General features: G+C 38.8%; 1 protein-coding gene across 2 annotated transcripts; it reads right to left on the bottom strand.

The window, feature by feature from the left end:
- Nucleotides 1-1,663: 1,663 nt before the first annotated feature.
- Nucleotides 1,664-12,192, bottom strand: LOC133664656 (zinc finger protein 771-like). 2 transcript variants are annotated; one of them, XM_062069476.1, is made up of 2 exons: nucleotides 12,067-12,192; nucleotides 1,664-3,440 (listed from the first exon to the last, which is right to left on the bottom strand). In XM_062069476.1, exons 1-2 carry the CDS (start codon nucleotides 12,164-12,166, stop codon nucleotides 2,257-2,259), a joined length of 1,284 nt encoding a protein of 427 aa, XP_061925460.1. In that variant the 5' UTR covers nucleotides 12,167-12,192; the 3' UTR covers nucleotides 1,664-2,256. The 2 variants fall into 2 exon arrangements, with proteins under 2 accessions (XP_061925460.1, XP_061925459.1); XM_062069475.1 differs by having other exon boundaries at nucleotides 11,626-12,159.
- Nucleotides 12,193-14,302: the final 2,110 nt, after the last annotated feature.

Below are 14,302 nucleotides of genomic sequence, written 5' to 3'. Positions count from 1 at the left end.
CATGTTTGTAACACCAAGGTACATGCCTGTATCAAAGTACATGTGTGTAACACCAAGGTACATGCCTATATCAAAGTACATGTGTGTAACACCAAGGTACATGCCTGTATCAAAGTACATGTTTTTAACACCAAGGTACATGCCTATATCAAAGTACATGTGTGTAACACCAAGGTACATGCCTATATCAAAGTACATGTGTGTAACACCAAGGTACATGCCTATATCAAAGTACATGTTTGTAACACCAAGGTACATGCCTATATAAAAGTACATGTTTGTAACACCAAGGTACATGCCTATATCAAAGTACATGTTTGTAACACCAAGGTACATGCCTATATCAAAGTACATGTGTGTAACACCAAGGTACATGCCTATATCAAAGTACATGTTTGTAACACCAAGGTACATGCCTATATCAAAGTACATGTGTGTAACACCAAGGTACATGCCTATATCAAAGTACATGTTTGTAACACCAAGGTACATGCCTATATCAAAGTACATGTGTGTAACACCAAGGTACATGCCTATATCAAAGTACATGTTTGTAACACCAAGGTACATGCCTATATCAAAGTACATGTGTGTAACACCAAGGTACATGCCTATATCAAAGTACATGTTTGTAACACCAAGGTACATGCCTATATCAAAGTACATGTGTGTAACACCAAGGTACATGCCTATATCAAAGTACATGTGTGTAACACCAAGGTACATGCCTATATCAAAGTACATGGTAGGCGGCCAGAGCTTCATGCCATCCTTTTCTCCTACCCAACAGTCAGAAATAAAGAGAGTGTCTTTTACTAACAAATTTTTTTGGTAGTCCTCAGCCTTTTCCTCCTTCACCTCTTGTTCGCTTTTCTTGGCTTGGACTCCCATTTCCCACGCAACAAAAGTTCCGGCAGTAATATCTTTTTTTATTTCCGAATGCCTTGAATCCACAACGACACAAATGGGCTTTCAAGGAGTCAACACTCCTTCTATTAAAGTATTAAAAGTCGACAATCGCTTCCAAATCAACACCACTCGGTTATAAGGAAGTCATTTTCTCGGTTTGTTTATCCCTTTCGACCTTTGACCCGTCAATTGAGAGTCTCGCGAGAACGAGACCACTGAATCCTCCAACAGGTCCATTGGCCTTTTATTCTACAAGACGTGGGTTCGATTCTTGGCAACGTCAGTTCCCAATTGTGTTTATCACTGGAAACATTATATTTATTAAAGTAAAGTATTCTGTTTTAACTCTTGTTAACCAGCTACGAGAAATCAATAGCTGGATAATGGAAAGGTTTTGTCCAAAAAAAAAAAAAAAAAAAGGCCTGAAACCAAAATTAAAAATGAACTAAATCTCCTCTGTTCTGTACATCATAGTCCAAGTGACATTATATTGTCATCTTCCTCTTTATGCCATTTCCTCAAGGTGACAGAAAAACATGATACAACCTGCCTATCATGTGATTCTACCATGTTGGCAAAATACAAACACACAATATATTTACTTATATAACACATAAAACATGGAATTAAAAGTGAACAGTACCCATCCCTACCAGCAAGTGTTGTTGTACTGGAAACTAATTTACAAACACAACTTCATCACACACAATACTCCACTATGGAATTGTTATATTAAAATGAGAAACTGATGCACTTATTGAGTGATGAAAGTATTTTATTATTTGAAGATTTCATTGTTAAGTACGAGCTGGGGGGGAAAAAAATACAAAAATTAAAAAGGCTTTCGTTCAAAATATTCTAATTACAGTATATCATCTTTTTAATTATTTACTATTTATTCTTTACTGTATTTTCTCTGGAACAAAAAAATACTCATATCTTGAAAGTTTCCCTTCTTCCAAAAGCAAAGGAGTTCATTTAAGAAAAAAAAGACAGAATTGACCACTTAAAATAATTTTTAGGATGTTGTTTTGCAATTGAATACAACACTTGTGCGTTCTGTGATATGGAAACAAAATAAACAGTTTAGTTTATGAATGTATGCAAAGTAAATCTCTGTGGGATGATGTACAATATTGGCTTTTGTCTGACACTCCAAACTTTGATTGCATATTAATGCATGTACTTGACTAAAAAAAACAAATAATACAAAATATCTAATCTATAAATATAGAGGCATGTTGACAAGATTGTGTTAAACAAACAACAATGTCACACATGTTCTATGTGCTGATTGTTAGAAAGTCAAAATTAAAGTCTTGACAGTTTATTTGAAATCCTGCAGTTTCATTTGCTGCTGCTGTTCTCACCAGCACACTTGTGTTTCTTACACTGGTACTTATAAGAGAATCTTTCACCACACACACTGCAACTCACCACTTTCTCTCCTGTGTGTCTTCTCATGTGTACTACAAGGTTTGATTGGTCACAAAAGCTTCTGTTGCAGATTGAACATGTGAAAGGTTTCTCACCAGTGTGTGTTCTCATGTGTACCTTCAAATAGCGACTTTCTACAAAACCTTTACCACATATTGAACAGAGAAAACGTTTTTCTCCGGTGTGTCTTCTTCTGTGTTTTGCCAAACATGAACTGCGTGCAAAACCTTTACCACAGATTGAACAAGAAAAAGGTTTTTCACCAGTGTGTGTTCTCATGTGTACTTTCAAATTGTGACTTTGTACAAAATCTTTACCACAGAGTGAACAGATAAAAGGTTTTTCTCCGGTGTGTGATCTCATGTGTGTTTCCAGAAGACAATGGTATTTAAAGGTTTTGTCACAGTGAGAACATTTGAAGTGAGTGTTGTCAGTGTGACATGTCTTATCATCTTTAGAGTCTTCATCATCAGTGTCAGGAGAGTGTGACGTTGTGTCCTCACTATCTGATAGTGGAGCTAAGAGCTTGTCTGCTTGTGATCCTCCACAGTGGTCTCCATCAGCTTCTGTTGTCATGTGTTGTGTTGAGCTGCTGCTTGGAGGCTCCGCCTCTCTCTTCTCCTCACTTTCACCTTTGACCTCATCATCTTCACTCTTCACAGGGACACCAATCACTGGGAACTCCTCCAACCATTTAGGCTGACGGATGTGGTGTTCCTCCTCTTCCTCTTTAATGTGCAGCGGCTCTTGGTCCTCCTCTTCCTCTTTAAAGTAGGGGTTCAGTGGGTCCTCCTTTTCCTCTTCAATGTGAAGGGTCAGCGGGTTCTTTTGCTCCTTAAAGTGAGGGGTCAGTGGGTCTTCCTCTTCATTTTTGCTGTGTAAGATCAGTGGGTCCGCCGCTTGACCTTTAATGTGAAGGGTCAGTTTAACACTATGGGTCTGTGGTGTCTCGTCTTCCTCTTTAATATGGGGGGGCTGTGGCTCCTCCCCTCCATCTTTAATGTGATGGGAATGTGGTACATATTCTTCCTCTTTAATGTGGTGGGGCTGTGACTCTTCTTCCTGCTCACGAGGAAGATGTTCTTCTACGACATCTGCGGGACAGGAGAAAACAAACATTCTTTAGAAAAGTCCAGCTTTGCTCAGTCACAGGAGACATTTTCCTGCACCAACATATGATTTCACAATCTCATCAGTTTTCCCTCACAGCAGTCAGGGTACTTCCAGCTGACACATGAAGAAGACCTTCAGGGGAATGCCTTCCCAGGCCAACGTCCAATCCACCCTATTCTAGGGATGTCCCGATCCGATATTTGGATCGGATCGGCCGCCGATATTTGCCAAAAAATGCGTATCGGCAAGGCAAAATGCCGATCCAGATCCAGTTTTTTAAAAAATTCCGGTCCGTGTTTTCCAACGCACCGATTTAAATAATACATTCCACTTTTCTGCTGCTCCCTAATTTCCGTTCCGCATTTTCCAACACACCTTCAACACATCCACAGGTCTGTGTCCTAACCGTTAAGACGGCCATGTGAATTAAAAGTTACCGGTAAAAATGTCAGCTGCCTTTGTGCGATATAGAAAATGACTTTATCGTGATATTCGAATATACTTTCTCACGCAGTTGCTTTTAGCTGCTGGCATTACACTACACTGACAGGCTCTTCCCACTCCTTCTTGTGTCTGCTTCTCACAGACAGCAAGCGCACCTTCTTACACACGTCATATACTGTCACGTCATACGTCACATACGTATACGCCCTCTCCCAGCAGAGAAGTAGCAGCATGGCTAACGTTAGCTGTGATGCTAGCGTAGCCGTGTGAGCGGTAATAATGAAGGAAGAATTAATTAATTCCCAAGAAAAACAGCAGGGCGTCCATTGTCTGGCGGTGGTTTGGCTTCAAGAGGGAATATGTCGAACAGACAACCGTAATTTGTCAAGTGTGGGGCAAAAGCGTTGCTATAAAAAGTAGCATTACTGCTAATATGTAGCATCATTTGAAAAGTCCCCTACTAGAAAATGAAGAGTGTTTGAAACTCTGCACGTCAACATGTCCATTGTGTATTATTCAAACTCAGCTAATTCAGCTGGCTAGTTGTTATCAAGAGTACTAAAACCCTTTTCAACATGAATCTGACAACTAAGTAGGTTAAATAACTTTAAACTTTAATAAATGCTCTATAAGGCCAGTATCGGCCAGTATCGGTATCGGATCGGAAGTGCAAAAACAACATCGGTATCGGATCGGAAGTGCAAAAACCTGGATCGGGACATCCCTACCTTATTCATATAAAAACATCCTAAAAGTCATTCCTGCAAACCTTAATGGTAGACGCCATACGTGAAAGTGTGCTGTTCTCCCTCTGAATAAGTCATACACACACAGGAAATAATGTACCACATGCCAGCCTCCACGCAGTAGTACTAGTGCTGAGCTCCCTCTGCTGGTGGACAATAATTACAGTGATTTTCACATTCATCTTTAGAGACATGTCTGCTCTAAAAAAAGCATGAGCACAGTCAACATGTTGGCCAAAAAAGATGACATCTGTTTTGCTTTCATTTAGATCAGGGGTCCGTGATATATTATTTTGCGGCCCCCACCTTAATATGAAAGTTTAATGTTAGTGCGACCCGCAAGTTTTATATGAATGGCGCTTGACAGCGTTGTGTGCGGAGCTGAAGGAATCTACCAATCACGGTGTGGTATATGGCTCTCGAGGGCCGAACATTGACGTCACTTGCGTGATGCAAGCTGAGAAACGTTTTGCCGCTTTTCCACTAGACCTGCACGCGGTCTTCCTCCCTCCTTCCCTCCCTCGCTCGCCCGCCTGCTCGCTCTCTCTGTCACTGTTTGTGTGTTTCTCTATCGCTCCCTCCCCTGGCGCCGCTGTAAACAGTCCGGGCCGGGGAGACGAGCGGTCCGGTAGCTTCCGAAGCACTCCGCCGAAGGACTGAGCGACAATACAAAACTGAAGTGCACTGGACCCCAGCGCTAATACTCCGGCAGAGAGTCGCTGGGCGAATTGGATGTGTAACACGTTAGTCGTGATGTTAGCCCATTCAGGGCTAAATGTGCTACCGTAACTGTAAACTCCACGGCGAGCCCTCCCTCCAGCTCCAGACAGAGACGATTTTTGTTATTTGGCTCCAAAATGGCTCTTTCAACGTTCTGGGTTGCCTACCCCTGCGTTAGTGGAAAAGCGGCAAACGAGTGAAAGCGACAGAAATGTTGCCATGGAGACGAGGGTTTTCTTACATGCCTGGCTGCAGTCACACCGCGACACCTGTCCATCAGTAATAACAGTTCCCGATAACCTGGACAAAATCAAACGGTTATTTGTTTGTTTTTTTTGGTTTAATTTTCATTGCCTCACACGATGAACACTACATATATTTCTATATGACGCCGGATATGACGTCACTTTTTTGCGCTCACTATCCCGGTACTTTCCCGGCTATTATCCGCCGACCGCCATGTTGCTGTAGGGAGGAAAAGCGGAACGACACACACTGCGGGAATAACATTATTCTCCGTGCGTCGGCTAAATACAAATATATTCCAAAACCCCAAACATGTCTTTTTCAAAGCCTGCAGTGAAGAGAAAGGTTAGTGATGAGCAAAGACAATTTCAGGAAAAGTGGGAGATGCAATATTCCTTTGTTGCGCACAGGGGCACCCCGACGTGTCTTATTTGCACAGAGAAAGTTGCAGTGCACAAGGAATACAATTTGAAACGTCATTATACAACTAGACATGCTGAGGAGTATGCAAAATACCAGGGAGATGAGAGAGTGAACCGGGTTGCAAATTTTAAAACCAGTCTACTGAGGCAAAAAGATTTCTTCAAGAAAGCAACCGAAAAGAGCGATGCAGCAGTCAAATCTAGCTACATGGACCGCTAGCCTGTGCATCAGATGGGGACATCTCTACGCTGCTGACCCGTCTCCGCTCGGGATGGTTCCTGCTGGCCCCACTATGGACTGGACTTTCGCTGATGTGTTGGACTTTCACAATATTATGTCAGACCCACTCGACATCCATTGCTTTCGGTCTCCCCTAGAGGGGGGGGGGGGGGGGTTACCCACATATGCGGTCCTCTCCAAGGTTTCTCATAGTCATTCACATCGACGTCCCACTGGGGTGAGTTTTCCTTGCCCGTATGTGGGCTCTGTACCGAGGATGTCGTTGTGGCTTGTACAGCCCTTTGAGACACTTGTGATTTAGGGCTATATAAATAAACATTGATTGATTGATTGATTGAATTCATTAAAAAGTGCATGTTGGATTTTTTTAAAGAAATCTTTTCTTGTGGCCCAGCCTTACCCAGTTTCTGCATTCAGTGGCCCCCAGGTAAATTGAATTTGAGACCCCTGATTTAGATAGTGTTGCGATAGTTAAACTGGGAAGAAGTAATCAGATTACTGACTACTCCTTCAAAATGTAACTTGTTTACCTTATTAATATTAGTAATAATGGATTAGATTAATTTAGTGTGTTTCTAAACACTCAAATTGCGTTAGAGTGAGAACTGAGAAGGCAACATTCATGCGGTCCACACATTCAATGTGGTAAGCTACATTTAATTATAATAATAATAATAATAACTAGATGAAGCAATTCCTGAAGGAATTGCATGTGAATGCTCCAATGCTGAAGTTGAACTGAAATGCTGACAGAATGTAGTTTTAATGGAAGAATAGTTTGAATGTTGGAATGGTTTGAATGTTGAAGAGTTTGAATTTCGGGAAAACCGGGAATTTTTTAAGTTCTTAAACCATCCATCCATCTTCTTCCGCTTATCCAAAGTCGGGTCGCGGGGGCAGCAGCCTAAGCAGGGAAGCCCAGAGTTCCCTCTCCCCAGCCACTTCGTCCAGCTCCTCCCTGGGGATCCCGAGGCGTTCCCAGGCCAGCCGGGAGAGATATTCTTCCCAACGTGTCCTGGGTCTTCCCCGTGGCCTCCTACCGGTCGGACGTGCCCGAAACACCTCCCTAGGGAGGCGTTCGGGTGGCATCCCGACCAAATGCCCGAACCACCTCATCTGGCTCCTCTCGATGTGGAGGAGCAGGGGCTTTACTTTGACCTCCTCCCGGATGGCAGAGCTTCTCACCCTATCTCTAAGGGAGAGCCCCGCCACCCGGCGGAGGAAACTCATTTCGGCCGCTTGTACCCGTGATCTTGTCCTTTCGGTCATGACCCAAAGCTCATGACCATAGGTGAGGATTGGAACGTAGATCTTAAACCAACTTGGTTTTTTTTGTCCTGACTAAGAGGAATGTTTTGACAGTGGAACGGTTGAAATGAGTTGAACAATGTGAAAGGAGTCATCGCACTAAAGAAGGTTGGAAATAAGGTTAGAAAAAAACAGGAATTCCTGGAAATTTGTTGAATGTGGAAAAATGGTTGATTGAATTTCCAGGATGAATTGAATGTGTTGAAGGTGGAATGGTTTGAAAAATGTGGGAATTGTGGAAGTTTGAAAAATGGATAATTAATTTTGAATGGGGAAAATGTCCCTAAAGACTGGGAATTCTAGAAAATCCGGGAATATCTTTTATTAAGTGTTGAAAGGGAGCACACACTGAATATGTTGAAGTTGGAACGGTTTGAATCGGATGAAAAATGTGCGAGTTGTGGAACTTCCCTTTTATTCCTTTCATTGGGAATTTCATGGAAATTTTTGAGAATTTCGGGGAAAGCGGGATTTTTTTTGAAAATGCTGAAAAAAATGTGAATGTTCTGAATGAGTTGAAATGGTTGGTGTTGGAATTTTTCAAATCGGTTGAGAAATGTTGACGTTGTAACATTTTTAATTGAGAAATGGTATTATGGAATTCCTTGAATTTCGGGAAAACCGGGAATTTTTCCAGTTCAAAAAGCAACTTTGTTTTCTGTCCTGATTAAGAGGAATGATTTGACGGTGGAACAGTTGAAGTGGGTTAAAAAATGTTGTAATTAAAATTTCCAGAATTAGTGGAATATGTTGAAGGTGGAATGGTTTGAATCGGTTGAAACATGTGGAAATGGTGCAATTTTGAAAAATGGCTAATTCATTTTGAATGGGGAAAAATGTCCCGGAAAAAGTGGAATTCTGGGAATTTTTGGAAGGGAAAGCCTGTGATTACCGAATAGGCTGAACAGTTTGAAGTTGGAAAGGTCTGAATCGGATGAAAAATTTTGGAGTTGTTGAACTTTGAAAAATTTCCTATTATTTTCAACGAGAATTTGATGGAAATGTTGGAATTTTTTTTGAAAATGCTAAAAAATTTGAATATTCTGAATGACTGTTGGAATTTTTCAAATCGGTCGAGAAATGTTGAAGTAGTAAACATTTTTCCATTGAGAAATAGTATTATGGAATTCCTGGAATTTTGGGAAAAGCTGGAATTTTTCCAGAGAAAAACACTTCGTTTTTTTGTCCTAATTAAGAACAATGATTTGCCGGTGGAACGGTTGAAAAATGTGGTCGACAGAAAAAAGTGTGAAAAAAGGGTTTGAAAAAACGGGAATTCTGGGTATTCTTCAAATTTTTAGGAACTTGGAAAAATGATAGTTTGAATGTCCAGGATTAGCGGAATATGTTGAAGGTGGAATGATTTGAATCGGTTGAAAAAAGTGGAAATGGTAGAAGTTTGAAAAATGGCCAATTCATTTTGAATGGGAAAAATTACTAAGCACTTATTTCTTCTCGTTTCAAGCTAGTTTAGAGGCTAGCTTAGCTCTTAGCTTGCCCGCCATTTGTGTGTAACATGTTTAGCCTCGTTCTACTGTCCTTCAGTGATAATAATACTTGTAAGAAATGTAATGTATTTGCTGCAATGGAGGATGGTTGAACTTGTGATGTAAGAAGATAAAGTTAGCTGTCGTGACAACTAATTCCTCTAGTCGGCCAACTGAACATCAAATATACAAATTAGCGGTTAAAAATCTGGACGTTTGGGGTCTTTGTGAGTGAAAACAGTTTAATTTCACAATTTTGCGATACAAGAAGACCTGGCAATAATGTCCCATACTAAATTAAAGTTTTAAGGTTTGATGAACATGACGGCCGAGTAGTACAAAGTTTAGTTTCTCCACAGTTTGGTGAGTCAGTTTTGTTCAACTAAACTCCTATTTGTTAAACCTTTGTACAAGTTTAAAACGATCGCAGTGCTAATTTTTGTTAGCCTGTCAATATGGTCGTCCATTGTATGTTAGCAACCTTTATCCTGTATGGTTGTATTGTTTTTTTTAGGTTTACACCAAACTGTATTGTTGATTGAACATGATTGTTACATGTATGTGCAGGTCTTTTACAGCCTCCTCAAACACACGGCGGAGAAAGCGTGGCGTCACTCCGGTGGGTGTACAGGTGTGTCGAAGGTACGTAGACACAGAAAACTCCCCCACAATGGTAATAAACCTCCTAGTCCTCTACATGTCATTACCACTAGTAACGTTACTATGAAACACGGAACCGTGCCGTCCTTGAGGCGACCATTCGAAATAGCGACTAAACTACAAAGCTAAAGCTGGCAAGGAAAATCCATACACCCACAACACATCTCATCTGCTTGTGTTGTTGTGAACGACATCATCCATGTAGGATTAATGTACAAACAGGACAACCTACTCAGTGGCCTAGTGGTTAGAGTGTCTGCCCTGAGATCGGTAGGTTGTGAGTTCAAACTCCGGCCGAGTCATACCAAAGACTATAAAAATGTATTACCTCTCTGCTTGGACTTCAATGGTTGGAATTGGGGGTTAAATCACCAAAAATTATTCCCGGGCGTGGCCACCGCTTCTGCCTACTGCTCCCCTCACCTCCCACGGGGTGATCAAGGGTGATAGGTCAAATGCCTCCATACCTCAAGCTGAGAACAGCAGCACACTTCCCCCTTCACAATAATAGGCCTGACTGCACTAACAAAATAAAGGTTTCAAAAAAGCACCTCACACAAGCATAATGAACTTATTGATGCATTTACACAATCATTATGCTTTGACCCAAAGTTCTGGTCAAAATTGTCCAAAGTTGTATTTCACCAATAAATGTGAGAGATTCTGCAGTTAATTAACAAACATTTTATATATTTTTATTTGACAAAAAAAAACAGTAAAAAAAAACAAGTGTAAAAGGCAAAGAATGGAATTAAAAACAATTAAAACATAAAACTGAATGTTATTGTTTTTTATATTGCCATTGTTATTTACATTTATTTGTACTATTATTTTACTTGTGGTTTATTCGTTACTAACTCATATCCGTTTTTTAAACTATATTTAAAGTTGAGTTTTGGTAAAATAATTACTGGTGTTTTCAAATTAATGAATAATTGTGTAATTAATTGTGATTACAATATCAATCACAATAATGGTGCTTATTATTTTTGCCATTAAGGTCCAGCCCTAACTGTACCCTTTTTAAACAACAGAGGGTGTAAAACACAATCTATTCTACATGTTTCATTGACTCAAGTTTATCTTTAATGCATCTAAAGGATATAAATAGCATTCTATGATGTGTCTTTTTCCATCCATCCATCCATTTTCTACCTCTTGTCCCTTTTGGGGTCACAGGGGGGCGGAACACCCTGGAAAATTTCATAAAACCTTTAAACTATTTTTTAAATGTTATCCTAATTAAAAATGTATCCTCCAGTTTGTGGCTATCATAAGGCATATTTCCAGAGGATATGCATTTTTACAGCATGTTTTAAAGAGATAGCATTTAAAAAATGACTTCTGGGTATATTAAATTGATCAACTAATTCTTATTTAGGGGGCTTAGTGAGCGGAATAGAGGCGCTCACATTGACTCCATTGTTAGAATTAGGATAGTTAAGATTTTGCTAACGTTTGTTTACGACTTAGAATGCATAAACAATGAAAACATATTACTGTCTTACATAAGGATTGTGAATGATAGGCAAAATAAAAATAAAAAAATCAGATCCCCTTTGATAATTTTTCAACATCCTGTGAACGGGCTGATGCTGTGGTGAAAGTGAGAAAATAAATACATGTCTGGAAAATGCAAATTTCAGCAAAAATGGCTGGGAAACTTTTTAAAACCTGGTTAAAGATTGTTGGCGGTAAACCCAGAGAGGCATGTGTATGTTGTAAAATTATGTTAGAATTAGCTTTATTATTTGGGTTTAGGGGGCCCCGGCCCAGATCTGACTTGTTCCACCACTGGTCATTGTGATTATATGATATATTCCAAATGTCATTTTCTTGTTATTAATCAAATATAAAGTTAGTAAACATGTGAGAGTAAGAAGTAAACAAACCTGTTCTGTGTAACACAACTTGATGTTTCTTGAAAACAGCGTCCAGTAGTTGATAGTTCTCCTCTTTTGTTCTAGAAAGTTTCGCCTCATATTCTGCTATCGTTCTTTCTAACACTACAAATATTTCTTCAACGGCAGCAGTTAGTCGCTGATCCACCAACGCTCTCAACATTTGTAATGTAGACATTTTCACACAATCACAACACTTTACTCTCACACTTGCTCTCTACTTAGCGATGTGTTGATAACTTCTGTGTCTTCTGTTAGCAGCTAACAAGCTAAGCTAACTAGCGAGCTAAGCTAACTAACAAGCAAACATAGCAGGAGAAGCGGCACAGTGCTTCTAGCGCATTGAGACGACTTTATCCTTGAATAAAGAATCAAATATGTATTTTATACGACGTAAATATTTCAAACTGGAGAACAAATAATAACACTGACTTATTAGCGTCCTGCACACTTCTTTCTCCGTCGATGTGCTTTCACGACAGTTAGCACGCTTGACGTTCTTCTTTTCAGTTTTACGGCAGCTGGCATCCATCTGTGTCGCATTACTGCCATCTTCAGTTTCATTTTAAAATGACATGACAATCTCTCATTGAGACCAGTATTGTTCAAAAACGTCCTATCCACAAGTCCCAGTACCCTCACTTGTTCACTCATAGTCACTCTTTCTATATTACATTTAGTACATTCCAAAAAAACGTGTTTTACTATTTCTAATACTTGATATTGTTGACACATTCCTGCAGGGTGTTTCCCAATTAAAAACTATTGATCATTTAAATAGTTATGTCTAATCCTAATTATGATCATTATTACTTGCTGCTTCCTTACAGTCCCTCCCATCTTGGAACCCGGACCAGGTTCTGAACAGAAAATAACTGCCTTCCTTTTTCATCATTTTCCCAAATGATTTGCCACTGATTTGCCTCTGTCAATCATACTTTTGCCATCCCTCTTAGATAACTTCATGTTTACATCAATCTCATCTTTCTTGCTTGCTGTTTTTGCATTTGAAACTCAGTGTTTTTTTTATTTTTTATTTGAAGTATAAAAAAAATCTGTTTTAAAATTCAGTGTATAAAAATTCAGTGTTTGAAAAAAATTTAGTGTTTTAAAACACAGATTGCAAAAATCCAGTGTACAAAAATTCGGTTTTTAAAAAGGTAGTGTTTTAAAACTCAAGTTTTAAAATTCAGTGTGTGCATTTTTTTAAATTTGGTGTATAAAAACAATGTTTGAAAAAAAATCAGTGTTTTGAAATTCAGTGTGTAAAAAAATCAGTTTGAAAAAAATGTATGTTTTAAAATTCAGTGTGTAAAAATTCAGTGTAAATATGATGTATAAAAAACAGTGTTTAAAAAATATATATTTTATAATTCAGGGTATAAAAATTCAGTGATCCATCTGTTTCTATGGAGGAAAAGCGGATGTGACGACAGGTTGTAGAGGATACTAAAGGCAGTGCCTTTAAAGGCAAGCCCCCAATACTGTTGTCCGGGTGGAAATCGGGAGAATGGTTTCTCCGGGAGATTTTCGGGAGGGGCACTGAAATTTGGGAGTCTCCCGGGAAAATCGGGAGGTTGAAACCGATACCGATAATTTCTGATATTACATTTTAAAGCATTTATCGGACATCTCTAATTTCGAGGTAGTGGAATTCGTTCCGAATCGGTTGAAATGTGAACGGTACCCATCCCTACCAGCAAGTGTTGTTGTACTGGACACTAATTTACAAACACAACTTCATCACACACAATACTCCACTATGGAATTGTTCTTATATTAAAATGAGAAACAAATCCATCTTTGTACAGCAATGGTTTGTAAAAGGCATTTGGTCGCTGATGCACTTATTGACTGATAAAAGTATTTTATTATTTGAAGATTTCATTAAGTACGACCTGCAAATTAACAAAAATATTTTAAAAAATATATAAAAGCTTTTGTTCAAAATATTCTAAATACAGCATATAATGTTTTTCGGAACTATTTTCTAAACTTGCTGGGCTTTTGGAGGATGGACACAATATTACAGATTTGAAACTCTGAAATTAGACAATTCTTTACTATTTCTTCTTCGCTCTATTTTCTCTGGAACAAAACTAACAAACAAAAAATACAAATTACTTGAAAGTTTCCATTCTTTCAAAAGCAAAGGAGTTCATTTAAGAAAAAAAAGACGGAATTGACCACTTAAAATAATTTTTAGGATGTTTTGCAAATGAAGACAACACTTGTTCGTTCTGTGATAGGGAAATAAAATAAACCGTTTATTTTATGAATGTATGCAAAGTAAATCTCTGTGGGATGATGTACAATATTGGCTTTTGCCTGACACTCCACACTTGTTTTCTGAAATTCATATTGTTTTGGGGATGTTAAAAATTTTTTTTATTTTTTTTTAAATACATTTTTAAAACACAATATTGAGAGTTTTTGTTTTATCTACAAATGTAAGTTTGTAAAAACAAAACCATCCTTCCATAAACAATTCAGTCATTTTCTCTCACTTTTATATTGCATAAAGACTCTGGGGACATACATATTAAACAATCTTAACACAATAATCAAATTACAAAAGAGAGTAACAAAGAGAATTAGTAAAATGGATTATAGAGACCCAACAAATAATTCATAAAGTCACACATTTTAAAATTGTATAAAAGACAAC

The sequence above is a fragment of the Entelurus aequoreus genome, linkage group LG14 (assembly GCF_033978785.1).
Source record: "Entelurus aequoreus isolate RoL-2023_Sb linkage group LG14, RoL_Eaeq_v1.1, whole genome shotgun sequence".
Lineage (NCBI taxonomy): Eukaryota > Metazoa > Chordata > Actinopteri > Syngnathiformes > Syngnathidae > Entelurus > Entelurus aequoreus.
This window is presented reverse-complemented; position numbering and strand designations above follow the sequence as displayed.